Below are 25371 nucleotides of genomic sequence, written 5' to 3'. Positions count from 1 at the left end.
GGAATAGCATTAAATACAATTAACAAAATTATATTGTAATACATTCTGATTTGTATTTCATTTGCTTATCAGGGCTAAAAATCTTGGAACAGAACAATTATTGTATAGGAAATAGACCTAATTAAAAAGAAAAATGTTAGGTGGAATGTTTTCATTCCACAAAAAGGTAAACAAAAAAGGTCATGCCATTTAAAGATTTACTTACTAATTTCTTTCTTTGACCCAAATCTCAAATATATTTATCTACTTGCATTGTGCATATAAAGCTTGCAGACAATTTCTGAAATATTTTTGATGATCAATTAGTTTATACTAAGCTTTAGAACAATCTTATCTTCTCTATGGGAGTGAGTAGGTCAAGGGAAGGGGATGGAGCGTGGGATGGGGATCAATGTACTTCACACTGTTTGCTATTCAGTAGAAAAACTCTTGCCTTGGGCTGAGCTCCCCATGGTTGTTGTGAATTCAGATATTCCTAGGTTGTTTGTTTTGAAGGCCTGTGAATGACAAGGGGTAGCTCTCAAAATGAAGCCATTCCCTATGAAGAGCTATTATATTTCATACATAAACCTCATTTTGAAAATTCAATCTCTACTAAGACAGTGAAATGGCAGCCCCTTGGCCCCCTGTAATCATTCTAAAAGCTTTTCAGAAACCCTGGAACTTTGATTGAAAGAAAATAACATTTACACAAAGAGCTCAGCTGTTTTATAGGAAAATGCTCTTTTAGATTCAAGAAAGGCTACTCCATGACCTTCTGGAAAATCACAAAGCCAGTTAGTGGCTGGCCTGGGACAAGAGCCCTTCTTGCCCTTCTCCTGACACTTTTCTCTGTGGGCAGCTGCAGTGCTGGATAACTGTACTGCCCGGCACCTACCCTACCAGAATAGGCTTTTGGATTGTGTTGAGGATTCTACAGATAAGCTTTCTACTTCCCTTGCAATGATTTAAGGAAATGTCCCTCTCTTTCCTATTTAGGCCACTGCCTGTATTATTGGTTTTTTTGTTTTTTGTTTGTTTGTTTTTTGTTTTGTTTTTGTTTTTTGCATGGAAATGATATTGTTTTCAGCAGCCAATCTCTTTCAGTGACTGAGATTTACTCCAATCTGTGAAGCCTGGGAAGAAATTCACTCATTTTTTTCATGTTCTTTTTGACTGAAAAGGGGCTCCTTGCAAAGGTCAGAGATTTCTGCTGTTACTGTTTATTTTCTATTGCCTGCTAATGTAGTGTGATGGTCAGCTTATCAGAATAAAAGTAGGGTTCGGTCATGATCTTGTGTGTTCAAATCTGTCTCAAGGTGACTACTGGAATAGAGATGGCTTTGCTTTTTGGCAAAGGACAAAGATAGGAAATTAATTTAAGTGCAAAAACAGGCAGATGCACAGACCTGCAGATGTGTGTAGACTTTATGAGTGTGCATAGATATGTATTTGCTTTTCTTTCACCTTTGTATCCTTGCTAACTCAATTGTAATTTTACATATGTAGGATATTAACAGATGACTACTTCTTTCCTAATGGAGTCCCTTGCTGACAGACAGCTAAGGGGTGCCATTTTTATTTAGCTTAAGCTTGTGTTTCTCTCTTCTGACAATGGGAGCATACTATACAACCATAACTATACAGAACATTCTTTCTTCCTGCCCCCATGCACACACACACACGTGTGTGTGTGTGTGTGTGTGTGTGTGTGTGTGTTATAGGGTCTCATGCCATGGCCTTAGCTTCTTTATGTAGCTGAGAATGACGTTAATCCTCTTGCATCTGCCTCCGAAGTACTAGGATTACAGACATGTGCCACAATGCTCAGCTTAGCTAACTTTATTTTTTTTGTAGCGCCCCCCCCTCTCTAACACAAAGTTAACATACATTGCTTCTTTTCATGTTTCCTTTTTCCTGTCTCCTAGAGGTTACTTCATACCAGTTCATAATGAGTCCTATACTTGCACAGTGCTCTATTATGTCCATGATATGTATCCAGCAGTTCCTGTTCAGGGTCATTTTTCCCTGTCATTGAAAGACTTTAGTGTGATCTGGGTTGACATGGAGAAGGACAACAAGTCAAAGCACAACACTACTGGAAACATTATGCTATGGGAAAGAAGCTGTGCACCAGTAAAACTGAAGTCCTTGTGTATAAAATGTACAGGGAAGAATGAGTCACAAGTCAGGATGGTGGTTGTTAGTGTATGAAAGTGGGGAATGACTCTAATGGTCTGAGATTTCTTCTTGGGATGATAGAAATGTTTTTTAAAATTAATTATTTCTAGGTATGTTGTGCTTAGGAGGAAGAGTCAGGTAGATCCCTTCAGTTTGAGGCCAGCCTGATCTCCGTGGTGATTTTCAGTCCAGACAGGATTATGTGGTGAGAGCTTGTCTCAAAAAAGCAGAATAAAATTATTAGATAGCTGCACATTCTGCATATATAAAAATCACTGAATGACATATTTAAAACAGGCAAATTTTATCACAAATGCCATACCTCAATAGAGCTCTTAGAATTACTGATAATTCTTTGAAAACTTCCACTTAATCATACATTTTCATGAATATATTAACGCTGTATATGTGAATATTTTCTTGTTACTACTGTGTGATGAGGATGGTATAGGTGAATGTGGGCATCTTTGGCCCAGTGTACATCTGGAGTTCAGAGGCAACTTTCAGCAGTCACTTCATTCATTCAAGTGAGATTAGAGTTAGGTCGCCATACTTGTAAACAAGCACTTTGAAAGTATTTTAGATATATTATTTGATAACTTCATACATGTATACAATGCATCTCGATCTATTCAACTTCTTGTCTCCCCTCCAGTCCTCCCCCGAGAACTTCTCCATCAGCATATCTCTCTCCCAACTTTATGCCTTTAAGAAATTGTCACCATCATCATCATCATCATTGGTGTTGTTTTAACTCACCAAAACCAATTAGAGCTGCCATGGGTGTAGGATCTCACTGGGGCATGGGCAACCTACCAGACCCTCTTAAAAGAGTAGCTCTTCTTGTCTCAGTAGTCATCAGCTCCCAGCAGCTTCTCAGTTTTTCTTGTTCCCTCTGTCATCCATGTTGGGAGTTTTAAATGGCATTGCCTTATGTCACCACCACCACTAGGAGTTTGTGAGTGTCACATGCAGAAGACAACATTTCTTTGCACACCTCCTCATGCTCTTGCTCCTACATTCTTTCTGCTGTGCTCTCTGAGCCTTAGGGTCTGGGTGCTTGGATATAGATAATCCATCTACAGCTGAGCACCCTGAGTCTTTATTCTCAGCCCTTTGACCAGTTATGAGTCTCTACATTAACGACTACCTAATATAATAAATTTCTCTGACCAAGGTTAAGAACAGCACAAATCTATGGATACAAACATAAATATCTAGAAGGCAGTTTGACAACTTGAGTATTTAGCAAAACAACAATAGGAAGTCTCCCCTTCCCTCCCTTCCACCCCAGTTAAGGCCTATGGCCCCTCTAAGTGTTTTGATCATTTTTATAGTGCCAAGCAATATTGCCCTTTTGTGTAGTAGCACTCATATCTAACCAAGATAACTGTTGATTACCTCCATGAACCATCTTCCCATCTTGCATTGCAGATCCAAATTGAGGCATAGGGGGTCAAGTGCTAGGTAAGACCAGTGATGTCTTTCTCTCCACCAGTATCCTCCATAGTGTCTTGTAGCATTATGAAAGCTAGCCAGCAAGGAGAGAGTTTCCTGGCTAGTTCCAAATTGATTTCTCTATATCCTAAAACATAAATGTGTGGTGTCTTCAGTGTTGTGTTGATGCCTCTGGGACACCTCCTACCCCCTCCCTCACTGGCCAATAATTTGTAGAAAGTAACCAGTGCCTGGCACTTAGAGTTTCATTTAATAACCCATGCCTTCTGAGAGCAGCATCACTCACCCATATGGGGTAATACTGTTCAAACTGCTTTTAAAAAATGTTTTTAATTAGCTTACAAAACTAGTGTGTTTTTATAAGGGTTCTTTATACATCCTTTAGTTGGTTAATCTGAGTTCCTTTCTTTCTTTGCCTCAGTTCTCACTGTCCCTCCCTGTTTGTTCATAACGTGTCCCGCTGTCTCCTCTACTATATATTTTTCCTTTAGTTACAAGATCATAGGTTCCCACATAGCTCTTTCATATACTTCATTTTTGTTAATCTTACCCTTTCCAATCATTCCACTGGACACGTTCTTTAACAATTCCCTGTCCCAGCTCTCTAGCATGTCTCCTCAACACAGATCACAATGGATTCTTTTTTTTTTTTTTTTTTTTGGTTCTTTTTTTTTTTTCGGAGCTGGGGACCGAACCCAGGGCCTTGCGCTTCCTAGGTAAGCGCTCTACCACTGAGCTAAATCCCCAGCCCCCACAATGGATTCTTTTAAAGAACACTTTTATCCTTTGAGAATTTCATACTGTGAATTTTGATTGTGTTCATCACCTTCCCCCAACTCCTACTGGATCCACCGTTCACCTCCTTAACCCATTGAGTTCAGTGTGTATCCGCCTGCTTGGGTGTCGGTCTGTGTGGTTAATATACCAGATATCATACCATGAAAGAAAATTATTTGTCCCTTTCCTGATAGCTGCCAAATGCCAAATGCCAAATACCCACCTCAGTTAGAGGTGGGACTTCGGAGTCCCCTCTCTTGGGGTTTTGTCTGACTTGAGCTTGTGCAGTCTTTGCATGGTTTCATAATCACCGTGGGTTTGTGTGTTTAGCTGCTCTGTTGTGAGTGCTAAGGCCCAAGCTGATCTCAAATTCAAAATTTCTCTACCTCCTAATTGGTGGACTTATAGGCATGCATTGCCACATCTGGATAGAAGTAGTATTTATTTACTTACACACACACACACACACACACACACACACACACACACACACACACACACACACACCATCTGCTCTGTGATTTGGAAACCCTTAGGGAAATTTTCTGTATTTTAAACTAATTGTTCCATCAAAGATTTATTTAATGCTTTAAAAGGTTATTATGCTTTTCATTTTATAACTGAGACTTTGTGAGAGTTTCAAAACTCTTAATTATGTAATAAAGTTAAGACAGTCCTCCACTCATATGTTCTGCTCTTTAAATATTTATGCAATTGGTAGGCAGTCATTAAGATGATAATTATAAAGTCTGTAGAAACATGGAAAGCTGCTTTATGATACAAATGCAAAAGCAGAGTGCCAATGGCTTAAGTACTCTGATTTCAACCGGAAGAGCAAGTTTATGCTTATGGATTTAGCAGATAAAAACAGTGTGCAAGGGGCCTTGGGTATTTCTCATTCAATATCCTTGCATGTTCCTGGATTGTAGCCAAATAAACTTGTTTTCTAACTCTACTGTTTAAAACTCTGTGTAGGATCAAAGAGATTTTTGCATACATTGTTAGCTCCCTCAGTTTATAGTCTGAGTTTTGTGACCATTTGTGGGGAATCTCCAGCAGAGGACATAACTCTCCTGGGGCTGCAGCCATTGTTTACCCCCAGTAAAGGCTTTGTGTTCTTTTGGCTTCCCTGCCATTTGTGGCTCAATCTTTCTCTGTCTCTCTGTCTCTGTCTCTGTCTCTCTGTCTCTCTGTCTCTCTCTGTCTCTCTCTCTGTCTCTCTCTGACTTTCTGTCTCTCTCTCTCTCCTCACTTCTCTTTCTTCTACTTTCCTCTCTCTTTAAGATCTAATTTTTTATTTGTGCGTGTGTGCATGAGTGTGTGTGTGTGTGTGTGTGTGTGTGTGTGTGTGTGTGTGTGTACCAGCCACATGTGTTCATGTGCCTTCAGAGACCAGAGAAGGCTATTAGACCCCTTGGCACTGGAGTTATGGGCACATATGAGCTGCCTGACATGGGTTCTGAGATCCAAATATAGGTCTTTTGGAAGAGCAAGCTGCAAGTGCTCTGAACCTGTTAGCTATGTCTCCTGCCCGTGTGAAGTCTCTTAAATCCACTTTCAGTTCTCTTCCAATCTAGCATGAGTAGAGGCTGACTTTTATGTGTAAGGGACTGAAAGTCACTAAAGGAAGACCCTCGATTCAGATAGTATTCAAACACAAAGAGAATTTATTCTGCAGGAACAACCGCAAGCAGCAGCCAACCATTCTCCAAAATGGGGACCCCAGACAGAGGGGTTCCTCTTCCACTGGGAGAACTCTCTAGAAGAATTAGGTATCTAAAACTTCATTGATGGGTTCTAAGGGTCACAGGTGATCAATGGTCTGCATTCCTTGTCATAAATGTTTAACCATAGGAGGACATAGGGCTGCCCAGTACAGATGGCCCATCCTGAGATATTTCCCCATTTTTGTGGTTATCCCCAGGCTGTTCTTTGGGAGGGGGGGTTTAGGACCTTGTTTCTGGTCTTTATGATTTGTTCCTGGAGCTGGTGCCTTATGGTCTTCTTTTCGAAATCAGGCCTGGTCCTTAAATGGAGACAAATGGGGTTTATGTTGTCCATTCATATGTAGGGTGGTAACTGTCCTACCCATCTTTACTAAAAGCAGAACATGAAGATTGGCTTATGTTGACACAAATAATTTTGATAAGACTGGGAGAATATTTTGTATTCATCATTGGTTACTTTTGCTAACTACAATGTGTTACAAGTAATGACTTAGTGTCCTTATTTGCTTAGCTTTGTGCCTGCAAATGGCCGTCAGGTTTAAGGGCTGAGAAAGGTGGACTCCATCCATGGCTCTTAAAACTTGACTGGACTGTTCCTGTCTGCTTAACTTTAACCAAGTCACTTTTCTGGTGATAGGAAACAATCAGGGAGGTAGCAGAAAGCAGATGCACAAGCAATTTAGGTTTTCCGTTATTCAGACTCTGACGACCAAATATCTTGTAATCACATGCGTATGTCCACTGCAGCAGACGACTTGAAGTCTTAGGTCATGTGATACCCAAGGCTGAGTAGGTAAATAAATGTGCAGTTAGATGAACATTCAATATATTGTGCCGATATAGCCTTACTGAGTGACTGAATTCAATTGTTCCAAAATGTTGAAGTTATCTTGGTGATACTTGTCAACGGGAAGAGAACATTTGTGAAATAAAGTGACTCTATTTGCTCTTGACCCCCTGTGCCATTCCTGCTGAAGTGTGGAGGTGGAAGTCCCCTTTTAGGACAGAGAGAGAGAAGGAACAAAGGGGAAGTGTGTTATCTTTATTTTCTGTAGTGAGTGCCAGAGACAAAGCTTCTCAAAAGGTGGGAGTTATCTTAACTAGGGTTTTAGGAATTTCAACCCGTGCTTGGTTGGTCCATTTGTTTTGGGTTTGGGGCAAGACAGCATATCATGGTAGGCATGCGCAGCAGGATGAAACTGCACACATTGTAATCCATGGAGTGCAAAGGAAGAGATGGGGACCTACAGACCTCTTTAGGGCCATGTCCTCAATGACCTGCTAGGCCCCTCCTCTCAGAGGTTCCTCTAGCAACACCCCAGTAATTGCTTGAGATTGACAACCAAGGCTTTAACACATGAGCTCTCTCCACCCCTCTTCGTGGTGCATGTGTGTGCATGTGTGCGTGCATGCGTGTGTAACTTACCTAAACAATGGCAAATAAATGGTATGAAGACAGTAGACACTGATTCAGATGCACACACAGTCCTCGCTGTCAGGTGTGAGGATGGTTCGGTAATTAAATACATTAAATTAAAATTTCACTTTGGTTTGAACAATGTATTTTCTATCTCCAAAGAGACAGACTTCTGAACTGAATTATGTGAGTCTGGCTAATCATCTGCTCAGAAATAGCTGATGATTGTTGCCTGTGAATCAAAAATCTCATTCTACCACCACCCCAGCCTCATGCAGACAGCCTTATCTACTGCTTGCCTTCTGAGTGAGTGACTCTGCCGAAGGTTTGATACTTTTAACTTTCTTGCCCCTTAGTCTTCATTGATGCTCTCTGAGACCACTGTCTCCCCAGTCCAGCCCACTCTACTTTTCCATGGCTTGCACAGCATTCCTGTTTTAATTCTGACTTGACCTTTGTGTTCAAAGATTTTAAAGATAGTTGCTTATGTGTTTATAATATGCCAGGCAGTTTTCAGTATTACACACACAGATTAGTTCATAATTTGAGAGGTAAATGTTAGGATTATACATCATATAGAGAAGAAAGCCTGGGGCATAGGAGCATCATACTGAAGTCACACAAGTACTGGGTGTCAGAGCTGTGCTACAATCCATTTTTGGGCAGATGCCATTGGTGTTCCTATCCATGGATCTGAATAACACTACCAAATAACTTCCCGAATGTTCCATATTGCTGAAATTTGAATGGTTGAAGCCAAAGCCTCTGCCTCCTGTGCTACAGATATCTCATGACAGCCCTGTGTTCAGGACAGGAGTTTGCTCTGGAAGCCTGTGTGAGTGGACATAATCCGTGATCAGCATCACTGCCATTAGAGAACCCCTCAGAGAGGCTCTTCTCAGGCTGTATTGGTTCTTTTGACTTGATGGCCTTGTTTTGATCCTTTGAAAAGCCTCACTTTTCTGACTGTTTAACTCCTGATGTGAAGTGGTCAATATGTGAACTGAGGTAACATGCAGGAGTCCCAGTCTATGATCCCTGGCATGCTAGAAACGTTACCCACCATGGATATACCACTCTCCCTGTCGCCAAAGCGAGAGGTTGCCTCAGAACCTTCCCTTCCACCATCTGGCCCCTTCGTTCCACATTGCCACAGTAACAGAAAGCCAAATTAACCAAATTGACCAAATTAACAGAAAGCCTCCAGAACGTGAGCCAAAATGTGACTTTTTCAGCCAATACCTATCTTCCTGTCTTTTCTGAAATCCCCGACGCTAAGGCAGTTTCACCAGGTCGTTAAGCTGGAACATGTCCACTCTACCAAATCAAAAGCTGATGTTACATGTTCCAGCAATTTGTAAATATTTTTTTCTACCTGAAATGCAGCCTTCTTTTGGCAGGTTTCACCATTTTTCACTGTGAGTTAACTTTATGGTGCATTACCACAGCCAGAACAGTACACATACTGAAAAATATCACAAAACCATTGCGTACAAATCAGCAAGGTGTTTGTTGCAGTACACTATTGAACAAATCATCAAAGATGGCTACCCGGGACGCAGCAGAATCGGCTGCTGCTGCTCCTCATCATAAAACAATAGTAGATTTCTGGGCTGCTAGATTGCTACAGTTAGGTAACTTCTAAATAAGTTTATTATTTTATCAGTACAGAGTTCATTACATTTCTTAGTTCTCGCACAGGTGGGTACAGAAGTACTATCAAAACTTTTAATAGGCTTTAAATTTTGTGTGACTTGAATTTTTTTTTGGTTCTTTTTTTCGGAGCTGGGGACCGAACCCAGGGCCTTGTGCTTCCTAGGGAAGCGCTCTACCACTGAGCTAAATCCCCAACCCCTGTGTGACTTGAATTTTTAATATTTCTATAAAATGTTTAACTTAAATTTATGTGTAACTTCAGATATCAGATATGATGTTAATGTTGCAACTTGGGTGTGTGTCAATAGTGGGTCCTGAACGGAACTGGCTCCTTACAGAGAAGAATACAATTTTGCTTGAGGGCTAAAACATAAACCCAAACACAATAGGTGCAATATCCAGATAAACACTGCAAATAAAATTTGTTCTGGCAAATTCAAACAAAGCAAAGCAAAACAAAACAAAAGAGTTTTTTAGCTTTTATTGCTACAATGGATGGCACTTGATGGCAGGTAGACTTAACTGATTTCTGTGAACCCCAACCGCAAGTTTTGTGGTTTGCTTTATGGCTTGCAGTTTAAATTTCTGTGCGTTCTTTCCTTTTTTTTCCTCATCTTCTCCTCCCACTCTGCTCTCCACCCCAAAGACGGATGAGCCCACACTTGACCTTCACATTGCTGCTGAAGGGGTTTTTTGTTATTGCTGTTGTTTTGTTTTGTTTCTTTTTTGTTTTTGTTTTGTTTAGTCATTTAAAACAATTCACTTCTCATGGCATCTGCTTGACGAAGCAAACACTCAGCTAGATATGTCAAGTACTCTATTTCTGGCTAATAAAATGAAAAGGAATATTTTGAAAAATCTTGCAGAAGTCAGGAGATGATGTAGTCCTTTGCCATTTTTAGTGCAAGAAACATGACAGCTGTGACCTCTTGGGGAGACCAATCAGATTCATACCGCAGAGCTCAGTTGTCAAAATGACCCAAGCCAGTTTACTCACTCATCCACTTGAGCTTCGAGTTCCTTCAGAAAAAGTCCATTTGCTCTAAGCTTAAGTTAGGTGCTGGTTCCATGGACGGGTGATTGACAGGCCACCAAAGATGCACAAAATCAGTGTGGAGTGTCTCTAGAGAAAAAGTAGGCCAGCTTTACTGAACCTGGGGAAATGAGGAAATCAACAGATGCCTATTTCCAGGAATATTGATCTCAATACACACCGGGTATAAATGAGAGATTGAAGGTAGATGTAAGTGGTTAGACTATTAACTAAATTAACTTTGCAAGTTATTCTTCCTCTAGACGGAAAATCTCAGCAGCTTACATTCAACAACGCTTGTGAAAACTTGTTTATTGATTACATAAAACATGTATTCAACTTACCAAACACATAAAATAGCATGAACACACATGGAATCATCATTTAACAACTGGCCTTGTGTAATCTTGGTTTTTTTTTTTTTTTTTGGTTGCATTTTAGAGCATCTTAATGGGTGGTTTATATAGTTGGTTGTATGAAAGCTTACAAGATTTCATGCTTGAAAACTATCTTTAGAAATATAACTCTATCAATTCTTCATTAGTCTTATGCAGACAGAAAGAAAAACAACCAACAAAAGATAGATTTGTGCAAGAGCAATATGCTATTTATCAGGAAGTAGAATTCATTTCTGAAAGAGGCAAGGTTTTATGTTCACTTAATGTGCACGAGGTCCTTGCACAGAAAATGTTGGCAACAACCATAATTACCATCCAAGCCTAGTGTGATGGCTCATTTGTGTAACCTAGCACTTAGGAGACTGAGGCAAGAGGTTTCTGTGAGTTAAGGCCACAGTGAACTACACAAGAAGTTCAGGACAACGTACGCCACAGCCAGAGACTTGCGTGTCCCAAAACACCAAAAATTTACTTTTATTGTAAAGACTTTTACCGGTTTAAACTTGACCAATTCATTCCTTAACAAGTCTGTTTTCAGGTTACCTCTGCCAAGTGTGTTGTCTGATCCTTGGGGTCTTGGAATGGATCGGTATTTCTTTTGACTCTTCTGCATGCCAGTATGCACTTGCACTGTGTGCTGCTACAGCTGAATGTGCTCTGATCTCTTGCAGTTGAAAGATGCATGAGTGTAATGCAGTCCGGGACACAGATGATCAAGCTGAAGCGTGGCACCAAAGGTCTCGTTCGCCTCTTTTACCTGGATGAACACCGGACCCGCCTTCGATGGCGACCCTCTAGGAAGAGTGAGAAGGCAAAAAGTAAAACCAACCTTTGAATTCTTTGCTTTGGTTGACAGAATAGTCTTGTATGGGGACACATGGGTGCTGCTGGGCAGCAGGCTTTGTGGAAGCTTCCTATTTGTAGAACTGTCATACTATTACATGTTTTGGAGTCTGTTGATTATAAAACAATAAATGGCAATGAGTCCCCAGGGAATGGAAATCCATGAAGGCTTTCTTGTCCATAAACGCTAAAATGCTAATATTTCCCCTATATTGGAGATCCATCATGTTTTTACTTTAAATTGGGATATCAGGTTTCACAGCTTGAGACTTTTCCTGTAAAACTATAAATCCAAATGGACTCCAGAGAAGCAGAGCTAGTCGATGGGTAGCTACTTGGGTAGGCATAGGCAGATGAGATTTATTAGGGGAAATGACTTCTGTGTTTATAGAGGTTAAGCGCTGCTGTGGCGTATGTGCCCACTGCCAACAGGACAACGACAGAAATCAGTGGCATGGCTTAGCCCACGTCTCAGGGCCTATGACGAGGGGAGATCATGTGACCTCAGCTCTAGGTAAAAGCCTGAGCTTCCTCAGTGCTGTACATTCAAATATCATACTTCAAGGGCTCAAGACCACGAAGGTTTGATTCCATTGGGCACAAGAAGATAAGTGTCTGAGCTCCAGGAGGGAGAAAATTGACTTTTATCTTCTGACTTTTTGTTCTGTCTGAGCTGCTGCTGATTGGATGCTACCTATTCCTATTGGGTGACTGGGGCTCTTCCTTATTCAGGCCATTTGTTCCAATACCATTTTTCCATACTCTCCAAGATATACAGAGCAATGATGTTGTGTCTGGTATCTGGGTTACCTCTTAATCAAACATGCTGGCACTGCAACTATTATAGACACCTGGATTTAACACAGAGTTCATGTTGAATCCTCTGTGGTAGCTCTCAGCTCATTTCTTCCTGTTTTACATTAATGTCATTGGTTGAGAATCTCTCTGCCTTTCTGGTAGCCTATCACAGAGCCTTCTAACCCACCTTCATTTTACTAGCCTCCTCTGTCTTCATCAGACACAGAGACTCTATTTAAAGTATAATCTTACATTAAAAATAAGTATATTATCCTCTTTAACAAGGAACTCAGGACCAAGCATGGGATGGTTTGTTTCTGACTCTGTTCCCAGCAATGCTCTCAGCTCTGTCCCTGGTGCTGACAATGCAATCCACAGTAACATAAGCTCAGCTCCTCTGACATACACAATAAAATGTAAAATAGATAGGGACCCATCTCCCTCCTCACCTTCCTCCTCTATCTTCCTTCTCCTTCCCTTTCTCTTTCTCCTTTTCCTCTTCCTCCTCCTCCTCTTCTTCCTCCCAATAGTTTAGATCTGCTAGGACTTTTCCTGGGCTGGACATCAGCTGATTTCTCAGTAAGTCGCGAAGGGAATGAATTGATACCAAAGTACAACTGAAACCTGGACCTTGAGGCAGAATGAGGGATTGGGTAGAGAGCAGCCAATCGGATATGAAACATTTCAGATTCTTTCTTTAAAATACATAAGCAGCATGACTTTCTGCTAGACTTCCTGAATAATGTCACTCTCTGCCTGTTATCCCAGCCTCCCTGAGACCTAGCCTTTGTCTATCTCTTCACTTCGTCTCTCACCCTTCTGTCTCCTGAGCATTTTAGGTCCAATCCTTGCAGTGGGCCTAGTGTTTCTGTCTATCCTGCCCCCTCCTCCTGGGAGACACCTTGTTCCTTCCCACTTTTCCAAGCCGAGCTGTCTCAATATTTCCCCTGTGAGTCACATTAATCTACTTCCTATTTATTTTCTAACCACCTTAAATATTTGTCAAAAAATCCATTTAATTCTAGGTTTTGTGCACATTTCCCTACATGAATATGTAAATAAATTTGAAATATTTATTAGCCACCTTTTTCTACCAGTCTTCTTGCCCTGACAGGCACTTCTGTTTCTTTTCTATGAATCCCAGCATGCTATAAGAATGATTGCCTTGGGAAGACATTGTCAAGAATGCCCCAAAATGTAAATCGTTAGGAAATTTCTTTTGAAGCCAGTTTTGCACATTGGTTCTTAAAAGCATTACTTTCAGACAATGTTTTTTCTTTTTTAAAATGTTTTTAATAATTCTACATTTCTTGTTTCTTAATTATTTCCTATAAATGTCTCCACCTGCCATTTAATTGTATGTCTCACTTCCCTTACAGTACTTATTGATTCCATCTACAAAGTCACCGAGGGCAGGCAGTCTGAAATTTTCCACAGACAGGCTGAGGGGAACTTTGATCCCAGCTGCTGCTTTACCATCTACCATGGCAACCACATGGAGTCCCTGGACCTCATTACCTCCAACCCAGAGGAGGCACGCACCTGGATCACGGGCCTCAAGTATCTGATGGCTGGCATCAGTGATGAAGACTCCCTTGCCAAGAGGCAAAGGACCCATGACCAATATCCTTTATAGACCTTCATGTTTGAGTTGCTTATATGTGCCCAAGTGTTCAAGTATATATGTGTATGTGAGTGTGTGTGTGTATTTACATGTGTGTATGTTTACAAAGCGATGATTAGAAAGCACAGTGCTTCTTCACATAATTGCGACATATGAAGCATGTCTCCTTGCTGTCTGATTTTCTGTCTCTTGAGCTGTCCTCGTCCTTTTTTCTCTCATTCCCAGGGTATGAATAATTAAAACCATGGAGACAAACATGTGTGAACTCAGTAGCACAATTCTAAAGAAAATGAATGTAGCTCTACAGTCAGAGAAGTCCCTACTGGACATGATTACATTTTTTTAGTGGCGCACTAATTTGAACTATAAGAAATCCTGACATGACACAAATTTGATTAATTTAACAAATACTTTTTGGGTTCTAATTATGTCATTTATGCCAAGCACCTCTCAGCTTTTCTCTCCTTTTGAAATTACAGCATGGGCTCCAAATGGTCCACACTACAGAGGAAGGGATTTCACTATATAGATTTACCCTCTATATAGTGATCTTTATGTGATCCACTCCCCGCTTTCTTTTTAAACATAAACACTATATTTTGTACATTTACTGTTTGAAAATTTCATACATGAGTACATTTTTGATTAAATCTTTCCTTCTATCATTCCCTATTTCATCCACAAACAGCATGAATGCTTTTTTAAATCCACCGAGTTCATTTGGTGATGCTATTAAGTACTCTGATGTAGGGCTATCCACTGGCACATGAGTGACTTCTTAGGGCTGCATTTGAAGAAATCTAACTCTCTCTCCTCTCATAGCAATCACTTGCCAGTAGATCTTCAATTCAGGATGGCCTTTGTGTGTCCTTCTGCACTGGTATTTGCATTTCGGCTGGCTTTATCTTGTATACGACTTGTGCATTCAGTCATAGCCATTGCGAATTTACATGTGTAATGGCCCTGCCATGTCTGGAAAGCACTGATTCACAATCTTTCCACTTTCTTTTCTGATACCAGAGTAGAACCTTCCTGCTGGGTAAAGTTGATCATGTTCTGTGGTCTTTCTGACCTCAGTTTCCTTGCTTTAAAGTGAGGGTATTTGGCTAGTCCAGGTCTGTTTTCCTTCCTTATGCCTTAATGGTCTTAAAGTATATGTGTCCATGTCTTTGTAAGAGAAAATGTCACATCCTGGTGTCATTGTCTTCCTTGTCACTACCACCACCACTACCATCACCACCACCACTAACAATAACCACCACTACTAACAATAACCATCATGACCACCCACCATCAGCCACCATGGTCATCCTTATATACGGAAGTGAGGAGAAATTCATGCTCATTAATTCTATAGAGCTACACACAGGCTATTGTTGAAATAAAGGGCACAATCCGCCCAGGAGGGGATTTCAACAGTATGAATGCTAAGGTGATGAGCCATAGGTTTTCATCTCTATTCACAGCAGGTGGGAGTCTTTAATGACTTAAAACACCTCTGCCTTGGTATGGTCTATTGGTTTGACATTTGGTGAAACAAGAAACCAGAAAAACCCAAGTGAACAGCAATACTGAACAATGGGAACACTTTCTGGTACAGGCATCAAAAACCATGTTACTCTTAGTAAAGAGGTGCTTTCTCATGAGAGAGAGAGAGACAGAGACCTAAGATGGGCAGTTCCAGGATAGGGCTAATTCAATGGTTCAGTAATGTCAGCAGTGACCCAACTCCACATCCCTAACATGTAGGCTTGGTCCCTCAACTGGTTGGCAACCTCTTGGTCAAAGGAGGTATAGCATCTTCTGGTGGCAGTGCCAAACACAGTCCTGCCCAAGGGAACAGTATTTTACCTTACCAATGAGAGAGAGAAGAAGAAGGGGTGAAAGCCTGTGTCGAACCCTTTCCAGAGATGACTCCCATCATTGGGCAGAATTCCTATCGTAGGTCCATTCCTGCTTGAAGACTGCCATGATGCTATGGTAACACAAGGTGTATATTTTGATATTTGTCATATTAGAAACTAAATCAGAGCACTAATAAAAAATCAATTTGTTTAAAATCATAGTAATTTTTTGGTAGAATGGCAAATTCTATTTTTTCAGAGCAAAGCAGGAAAAACTTGAAGGATCCTGCTGCTTCATTGCCTCACACATCAGATGTAAGAAAGCATATGAGTTTCCATGTCCATTTTGTACTTAGCTTAATAACCAAAAGAAAACCCAGCCTCACACAGGTAGGATGGGAAACTTGGAAACTTTAATCAGAGACATTCAACAATGCACTCTGAGGATGGCTGGATTAAGTCAACAGTCACTGCTCTTCTCTTAGTGTCTGACCACCACTAGACCATATGATTCCTGGATACATTAATATAATCAAAGTTGTATATGACACAAGGAAAAGCAAGGGTCAGAGGGGAAACACTCAATTCCAGAAGCTGCGATTTGCCTGCCCTGTTGATTAGAACTCACTTGAGAATCTCAGAGCCTTTACCCTGCAGGTCAGAGTCCTTCTACTTTACGTAGACAGATAAGAGGTAGATACAGATGGTAGGATCCTCTCCTTGCTTTATTAGTCAGTGGGGTTCTGTTGTTGTTGTTGTTGTTGTTGTTGTTGTTGTTATTGTTTTGCTTTGTTTTCTGTTGCTTGAAAGTATTTACATTTGAATTAATGTGGTGCCTAAGAAATTTCATATTCTCGAAACAGGTCATCGGGGAAGGAAGCACACCTGAACTGCCCAGGAGAGCTATTTTACAAGACGCTTAGAGACAGTTGGTATTTGCACCAGAATGGCAAGGAAGAGTAAAGAAGAAATTAATAGACAGTAGGAAAAACAGTAAAAAGTGGGTTGAACCAGGACACTGTTTTTTCAGAATTGACAAAGTTTTAAGTAGGACAATAATATTTTGCCATTACAATTTTAAACATTTTCTTGTGTTTGGGAGTGCATATTTGACACTGTATGTTCATACTAAGGTGGACGTTCATAGTGGCCAGAGGACAACACGAACGAATGAGTTACTTCTCTCCTACAATGTGGGTACCAGGGCTTGGACATCCAGTGTTGACAGCAAGGACCTTTGCCCATTGAGCCATATCTCCAGCTGTAGATTGGCATTCTTGATTGGACATATGTTTAATTAATGGAGGAGAAAGAATATAGGATGCTCAAGATTAAACTTCACTTAGGACTTAAACATTCACAAATCAATCATTATAACGAATCTTAGCTGGCTAAAGGAGAAAGTCCATCCACCTAAGGTGTGAACTGAGTCCTTCTTGCCCCATGGTTGAGCCATGTACTGTGCAGATTTGGGTGGATTCTGCCCTTTTGTATCATAGTCTGCGTCTATAGGATGGCAGTGCTCGTAGTGCTGGCGCCTGCTCACTGGAGGGTATGGAGAGCATCATTGGAGACTATGGAGAGTAAAGGAATTGACGTATTCACACAGTGAGCACTCCCCTGATAGGCTGCTTGCTACTGCAGTGTTGAAGGCTGGCAGCTTTCTTCCTGCTTCCTCTGGATAGATGAACTCAGAGATCTCAGCACCCTACCTCATGCAGAGATAATGGTGCCGGTGTATAACCTCACCTTTTACTCCATCAGCCTGTTCCCTGTTTCTTTCTCCACTCACTTTGTCCTGACACTGCGAAAGAAGTTGTCACCTGAGGGTGACCCCTTATGTGTACTATAAGTTAGAATGCGGGGGAGTGCTGTTCACCTCCTGAGTTGTCTAGGATTATGAGCTAAGCATGAGTTGAAGTGGTTGGCAACGTTAAGAGAAAGATGATGTACTTTATTTAACATTTGAGCTTCACCGTGCACGAGCAGAGAGCAGAGTGTTACTGGACCAGAGCTGTGCACATTCCTGCAGGTCTTGTTCTGCTGCCCCATGAGTGGAGAAAGCTGTGCCTGAGATGAGCTGTCTGCAAAGAGCAAAAGGTTGAGTGTCAGCCATTTCCCAGAATGTCTGCCTGCTGAAGCCGTGATGTGAAAGAATATGGTGTAATTGCATTCTCCTATGGTTTTGTTATGGAAAACGCCAACCATGGCATTTATTTCCTCTTTCTTCTGATTTTTTTCCATTGTAGAATGACTTGTTCTTCATAATATTGTGTGCGGTAGTGATTCATCAGTTCGGGGGTTTTCTGGGCACTGATATCTTGGTTACAAAGCACAGCTTTATCCAGGAGCCTTTCAGCTGTTTCTCTACATGCAACCTTACTGGAAATAATGAGTTTTCCTTTCACAGGTTGTCAAAGTTACCGGTGAGCTCATGGTTATCTAGTTGTGTTTCCTGATGCTGGAGAGGAAGAAACGGGCACTGAGAGGTGACACTGGCGACCCACTGTAATGGGGCTGTGTCATCAGTAGACTCGGGACCGATGTTTTTTTCTTGCTCTGACTCCATTCTGTTTGTGCTTTGACAATCCCTGTCCTCTGTAGCACTTGTCAAAGCCAGCAATGGATATGTGTAAAGCCTTGCAGCCCGGCCCCCATCCCAATGAGCTTTTATCTGCAGGATGTGCTTCTGCTGAGGACTGACTGTTCCTATCTCCTCCCAAGAGTTTCGTAGATCACTGTAGGACATGACTCACTGCTTTCTCATATGGCTGAGTATGTTGTGGTCAGAACAGTGTCCAATCAAAAAGGATGGAGCTCCAGGGGGAGACGTATGTGCTGTGAAACAGAAAAAAAATCGTTAGTAGGAGCTGATCATCCTTTGAATTCTTTGCGTATTTTTTTTTGTCTCTCTCTGTTCTCCCTTTAGCCTCTAGGTAAAACATGCAGTAAGCTCCTGCCTGAGCTTTATAAGAAACGAAGCAAAGAGCTGGGCTTCTGTCTTGATTTTGTTATAAAGTATCTGAAAGGATTTTACCTTCTGTCTGTTGTTAAGTTTTCACAGTGTATCCATTGTGTAAGTTAATGGCTTCCTTGTGTTCATTCATTCATTCATTCATTCATTCATGCATGCATGCATGCATTCATTCATTCATGCATTCATTCATTCATGCATGCATGCATTCATTCATTCATTCATGCATTCATTCATTCATGCATCCATTCATTCATGCATTCATTCATTCATTCATCACATAATATAATTTTTACTTTCTAAGACTTTTCCTTCCCCAGTCATAATTTGACCCACATAGGAAATGTAAAGGTGGTTTGTAATCACTGGAAACTTGGTTGGTAGTTTGAGCTGGGGAGAAAAACAATCTTTTAGAACTGTTGCCTGCTTGCTAAGGTGACATTATCCACACTGGCCCTCTGCTGTGAGTCACTTCTGTTCTCCACTTATTGCTTTCTTTTTTCAATTGTAATTTCTATTTATTTTGTGTATGGGCTTTTTCTTTCTGCGTGTGTGTCTGTCCCTATGATCTGTGGTATCTAGGAAAGGACACTGGAGCCCTTGGAGCTGGAGTTAAGATAGTTAGGAGCCTCCTGTGGGTGCCGGTGAATGAATGGAAGAGCAGCCAGCATTCTTAAGTGCTGAACCTTCTCTCCAGCCCTGCCATTTCTTGATATTTAAACCCATGCTTTTCTCTGACTCTAATCCTCTGTTTTATTTCTCTTTCTTTCTTTCTTTCTTTCTTTCTTTCTTTCTTTCTTTCTCTATTTCATTGCTTTCATCCCTTTCTTTTCCAATATCCTTTAAACATTGAAGCTCGATTTTACATTCTTTGCATACATAACCTTTAAAATGTTATATTAAAATGCTATACGTTAATTGGTATTTTTCAATGCATCCACTTAATTTTCTCATTTATTTGAGGATCTTGTAAGTCTCTACGCACATGGTATCTGAGGATCTTGTAAGTCTCCATGCACATAGTATGACTTCTTTGGATCTAAACTCAGCTTTGCATTGTCATCTTGGAGTCCCACGTGTGAGCTTAGTGACTGTGATTAGAAGTGTGTAATTGTTGGGGAAGGACTACCACATCTACTGCTAAAGAAGCAATGCAGGGTAGAAATAGGCCTCATGTGCAGGCAGTAGAGATTCTAGATCAGCTTGTAAGAGTGTGGAGTTGACACTTCAGTCTCTTGCCTATTCTGACTGAAATCTTTCTCTTTTTCCTAGCAACAGTGAGGAGCAATGAGATAGTCTAGGGTTTGTTTTTGTTTTTGCTTTTTTTGTTTTAATATTAGAGTAAGACACAGAAAAGAGAGTTGAGATCCTGATGATAAAAACAAAAGCATACTAAGAGAGGGGGCATAGGAGAAGGCAGAGGCTAGATTTGTTAAATTTGAAATTTCCTCATAGCGAGGTCTGTGAGCCAAGAGTTAGCATTAACGCCAGGCTCTGCCTGCTCATGCTGTCTCCAACACACACAGCAAAGGTGTGGAAGACCTCTAACCCTTTGTGTAGGAACAAAATTCAGGGTAGCGTGGTTGCTCGTGGAGATGAAGTCGGGACATGAGAAAAAGAATGGCACGTGAAGTCCTATAGAAATACTTGTGTAGTAATGTCACTGGGGCAAAGGTTCTGTCCTCTACAGGGTAAGTAGAGCACAGGGCAGCCTTCTTAGAGGTGGTGAAGCACAGTGCTTTCCAACGGTAGTTTTAACACTTAGTCTGGATAAGGTTGGCTGGAGTGTTTGAATTAAACCTTTCAGCCATCTAGTAAAGCTCCGGTTTTGTGACCCATGTGCCACCCATGCCTGCACATGCCCCCTTTCCCCTTTGCCCTTTCCTGTTGTCATCAGCAGGCACTCTTTGCAGCCTGTGCACTGCAGGGACTCCTCAGTGTCATTGTGTCATTCAATGAGCGAGCAGTTTTGACTCTAAGGAAAACTTTTCTTTGACCTTTCTGCACATGGGTGAAGCAGACCTTTGAGGAGGCTGATAAGAATGGTGATGGCTTATTGAATATTGAAGAGATTCACCAGCTGATGCATAAACTAAATGTCAATCTGCCTCGAAGAAAAGTCAGGCAAATGTTTCAGGTATGTGCTCACAATTTTCTTGTCCTTTTGTAAAACACGGCAATTACTGATGTACTTAAGCACATTAAAATCTACTGTCTTGTTAGGAGCTGGTCTTACCTGCTCTGTGCTATTTTATTTCTTGATAAAGAAAGGCGTTATGTCTTATGAAGGGAAAATTCTTCATAAACTTAAGTACCTCATTTCATCCCCTAGAATAGTTTGCTGTTGCTGTTTTCAAGAGCAATTAATTATAAGCATATTTCCTGACACTTGAACAGTGGCATGAACTTGATCAAGTCCTTTTGAGAGGATGAAAATGCTTCATCTTCATTTTCCTACCAACAGGCTGTTGTGAGGGTTAGAATGAAAACCTAGTAACAGGAGAAAAACAGCGCTGTCAGAAGCCCCAAGAGCTCTCTTTTGTTTCTGAAGCGTTTGAGATTGAAAACCCATGAGGCTCGGAAGTGCTTCTGTCAGAGTTCAGCCCTCTCTCGGTGTGTGAGACAAGATACTCTTTCCTCTCACTCCGTGAGGGAGGTGCTGGACTGGAACTTACTCTGCAGCTTGCAGCTGGATTGTGCTTGGAAGTGGGCAGTGTTGGGCAAAGGTCAGATTACAGTTAGTAATGAGGAGGAGATAAATTACAAAACGGTATTTATTTGGAAATAAATCATATGCACAATCCATGTTTTATAAAACCTTTTCATTTTATGTGACTAGGTCAATACCTTAGACATATAATAAGCATAAAAAGGAAAAATGTTTAATGCTTGAGGCCTTTTTTTTCTTACCACTTGCTGCTCTGCTCTTACTGTGGCTAGGGCATAAACAACAGGGACCGTGTGTTCCAATAGTGACTGAAAGACAGAGGCCGGATCCCTTCTCTGGCCACTTAAGATAATCCTGCTTAGAGTATACTCCTGTTAGAGATGTTGCATATCGGGCTATTTGGTTCCATTGTAGTGGAGAACAATATGCTTGAAAAAAGGGGAAAAGCAAGGACTGAAATTCAGGGAAAACTCATGTTTATGTCCTATGTCTTATGGGCTCAGAGTAAATACTTTAGACAATCTTATTTATTTAACAGTTATGGTTTTAAATTAGCAACTATTACAGGTTTTGTTATGGCATCTGCATACCTACTTTGTTGGGCAGATCCTCTTCTCCTCTCCTACCCCATCCCACACTTACACCCTTGTGCCCCTAAGTAGCTTCTTTTCTCTTTCCATATCATTCTGGCACAGGCTGGCTCAATTTGCAGAGCTCCTTCTGCCTCAGCCCCTGGCTCTCAGATAGTAAGGCCACTCACTGTATATGTGGCGAGACAGTGCTCTTACATTTTAAAACGTGTTAAGCCAAAAGTGACGGGACAAGTATGCCACTATATGTGAAGTAAGTCATCATGGTTCCTGAGGCTAGCAAGGACTGCAAAGAAAGGGATGAGAACTTCAGAAGATGCCACACATTAAATAGACTCATGTGAAATTCTTGAACCCAAGAGTATTAAGACTTTTTATTTTTCAGGGTTTGGGATATTTTAACACACACATACACACACACACACACACACACACACACACACACACACACACACACACACACACACACTTAAAGACAGGGTCTCTACTACATAGCTCTGGCCGTCCTGGAACCCATTTACTAGTCTGGTCTTGAATTCACGTAGAGTTGACTTTGTCTTCCTCCTGAATACTGAGAGAAAGGTGGGTATAGGTCACCACACCCAGCAGCATAAAACACATTGATTTGAAGTTGTAATAGTAAAGTGGCCAGTATACTCAATTTCTTAGATGCAAAGACTTCATTATAGGCCCCATATATCAAACCACTTTACACCCTCATTTGAAATGACAAAGAGAAACCACCAGCATCATAGAGAAGGTATCCAAGGTTTAAAAATGTTTTTTGTGGGCTCTTAACCTAAAGTTAGCGTTAAGCAAAAAATTTCCTTAACCCTTTGAAACACTTCACACTAATCTGCTTGCCATCTTTGCTCGGAGGCCGTGTTAGTCTTCTATGCTGTCCCAGTTCTAGCCTATGTGCCACTGAAGCAAGCATGAGCAGTAAGGAAAATTTTCGTGAGCATTTCGACTTTTAAGGCTATATTTAAATCTACTGAACAGCTGAGTTTTTTTTCCAAAACAGCTTTAAAATGCCTCTCCTTTCCTGTCTGTTGTTCAATCACGATGGTGTGCACTTTAAATGAAGGTGATCGTGTAAATGGTCTGCTTGCTCATTATGCTTTCCTGGCATTTGAATGACTAATTCACCCTATCACACGATCCGTGCTGAACGGCTCCTGTGCAGTGACGATTACGCACAAGTAATTTAAAGTAAGCATCTTTCTGTGTGAGCTTCCATACTTTCCCTAGGGAGGAAAGCTGGGTGGTACCGCAGTGAGTCCAAAGCCCGAGGCCACCCATGAGGCATCAGAGAGATGACTGTGGGGGAAGAATGACATCTCCTAAATTATTACAGTTCTGAAGCGAGGGAGAGACAACAAGTGTCTATGCTGTGCATTAAAGCACCCCCCTCTTCTCCCTCATGTATTGTGCTCAAGTTACCTTTTTGACTTGTTTACCCAAAGCTCAGCTGTTGATCTCCTCACTTACTTTTAAAGGTAGGCTTTCTGATTTTGTTTCTTGTTTTCTTGGCTTTCTTTGGCTTAATTAGGTTTTTAGCTTTTTAGTTGGATTGCTAGTGTTGTTGTTTTGTTTTGTTTTGTTTTGTTTTGTTTTGTTTTGTTTTATCTTTGAGACAGACTCTCTTTATGCAGTCCAAGCAGGCCTCCAACTAGCCATCTATGCCAGTCTCATGCCAGGTTTTGTTTTCTAACAAGATTTTCTAACACATTTGCCTTCACGTTCCACTTTAAAGGTTTAACTGTATTCTTGACAGTTTACTGCTTGCTTGTTTATAATTTTATTCTGATTCTGGGATTCTCAGCAGGGCTGTCAAAGAGATGTAAGCATTGTTATTTACTTGTTTATTTTAATTTGTGTTTTGCCTGCATGCATGTAAAGGTACCATACCTATACAGAACTGAAGGCAGCCAGAGAGGGCATTGCATCCCCTGGACCTGGAGTTCCAAATGGTTGTGAGTGGCTGTGCTGTGTTGGTAACACAGTGTCTTAGGAACTTGAATTAGAGTTGTTCACTTTGATGTTTTTACTTTTCTGCTTAGAAACATTATTTTAGTGTTCCGCTTCAAAGATTGTTTTCTGCTAATTTGTAGATGTATCATAGCCAGAGAAGTTGGCCTGTATAAAGTTGTCTATAATTTGTTGAAACTTTCTTCGTTGCCTATAACTTTTATATCCTTCTATGCGTGCTTAAGGATGTATTTTTGTGATTTAAGTGTTGGCCATTCTACAGTGAATATTACTTTTTTATTCTCAATTTACCTTTCTCCCCTATACGTTGTTCAGGAAGCGGACACAGATGAGAATCAGGGGACCTTGACATTTGAAGAGTTCTGCGTTTTTTACAAAATGATGTCATTGAGACGAGACCTCTATTTGCTGCTCTTGAGCTACAGTGACAAGAAAGACCACCTTACTGTGGAGGAGCTAGCTCAGTTCTTGAAGGTGGAACAAAAGGTATGATTAGACTATGGGGTGCATTGTTTGCTCAGAAGGACTTGAGAGATGTGGGTATCTTTTGGGTACTGGGTGTAGTTATATGTTCAATGAATAAATAGCAAAATTGATCAAAAATCATACCAGTGAATCATTTAAAACATTTGTCTAGCAGCTTTTAAGGAAAGCGGCAACCCAAAACTTAGCGTAAATCATTTTAGCTTGTCTATTTTGGAATTGGCTCTGCATATTTCCCTACAAAGAAATGAAAGCTATCTCATATTTCATTTTAAATACATTAGTAATGTTTGTTTATACTGGGAGTTACTATTAATGGAATAGATTTAAACTTCGTATTGATTTATGCTAGTATAAATTAATATTAGCAAAATATGAATTGATATAAAACTCACAGGGTAGTTAGTTTTTCTATACTATAGCAGAATTCTTAGATCACACTGTGGACACTGATAATTTACACTGGAAATTAGCATCAAGTCATGTGCAAAGGCTAGTAAATTAGGGTAGGCCTTGGCTAGAGTAGGAATTAAATTGACTTAAAGGAAAACATTAAATTTTAATATAAAATAGGCTTTTTAAAATAAACAAGTATGCTCTTTTATATTGCTGTCTTATAATTATTCAAACTCTATTTCTCAGTACAGAGGAAAAATGAAGGGGTTTTATGGATAAATCTGAATCACAGAACTCTCAGCAGGTGACATTTCAAGTTAACTCCTTGCCTTATATGGACACAAAGTACATTTTTCAAAACATTGTGCTAAGTTTTGGGAATGTGCAAAATATACCTTCAGGTGTCTCAAAATAAAGAGATATTTCTTGATACTAATAATTTTCAGAGTTTATGATAGGTAGACAGAGTGCTGAGAATTAGTGCACCACACTATTTTTTGATCCTGTTGAGAGAGGATTCTCATGTGGTTGAG

General features: G+C 40.6%; 1 protein-coding gene across 11 annotated transcripts in view; it reads left to right on the top strand.

Moving 5' to 3' along the window:
• Plch1 (phospholipase C, eta 1) overlaps positions 1 to 25371 on the top strand; it is a 230211-nt gene that overhangs the window by 120045 nt on the left and 84795 nt on the right. For 10 of the 11 annotated variants that reach the window (XM_087622850.1, XM_087622875.1, XM_087622831.1 and 7 more), the window contains exons 3-6: positions 11298 to 11444; positions 13647 to 13890; positions 20717 to 20846; positions 24275 to 24445. In XM_087622850.1, coding sequence (XP_087478976.1) covers positions 11298 to 11444; positions 13647 to 13890; positions 20717 to 20846; positions 24275 to 24445 — 692 coding nt within the window. 11 annotated transcript variants of the gene reach the window in all.

The sequence above is a fragment of the Rattus norvegicus genome, chromosome 2 (assembly GCF_021556685.1).
Source record: "Rattus norvegicus strain SHRSP/BbbUtx chromosome 2, alternate assembly SHRSP_T2T, whole genome shotgun sequence".
In the NCBI taxonomy this organism is placed as follows: Eukaryota; Metazoa; Chordata; class Mammalia; order Rodentia; family Muridae; genus Rattus; species Rattus norvegicus.
The sequence above is the reverse complement of the archived record's forward strand: the minus strand, read 5'-3'. Positions and strand labels throughout refer to the sequence as shown.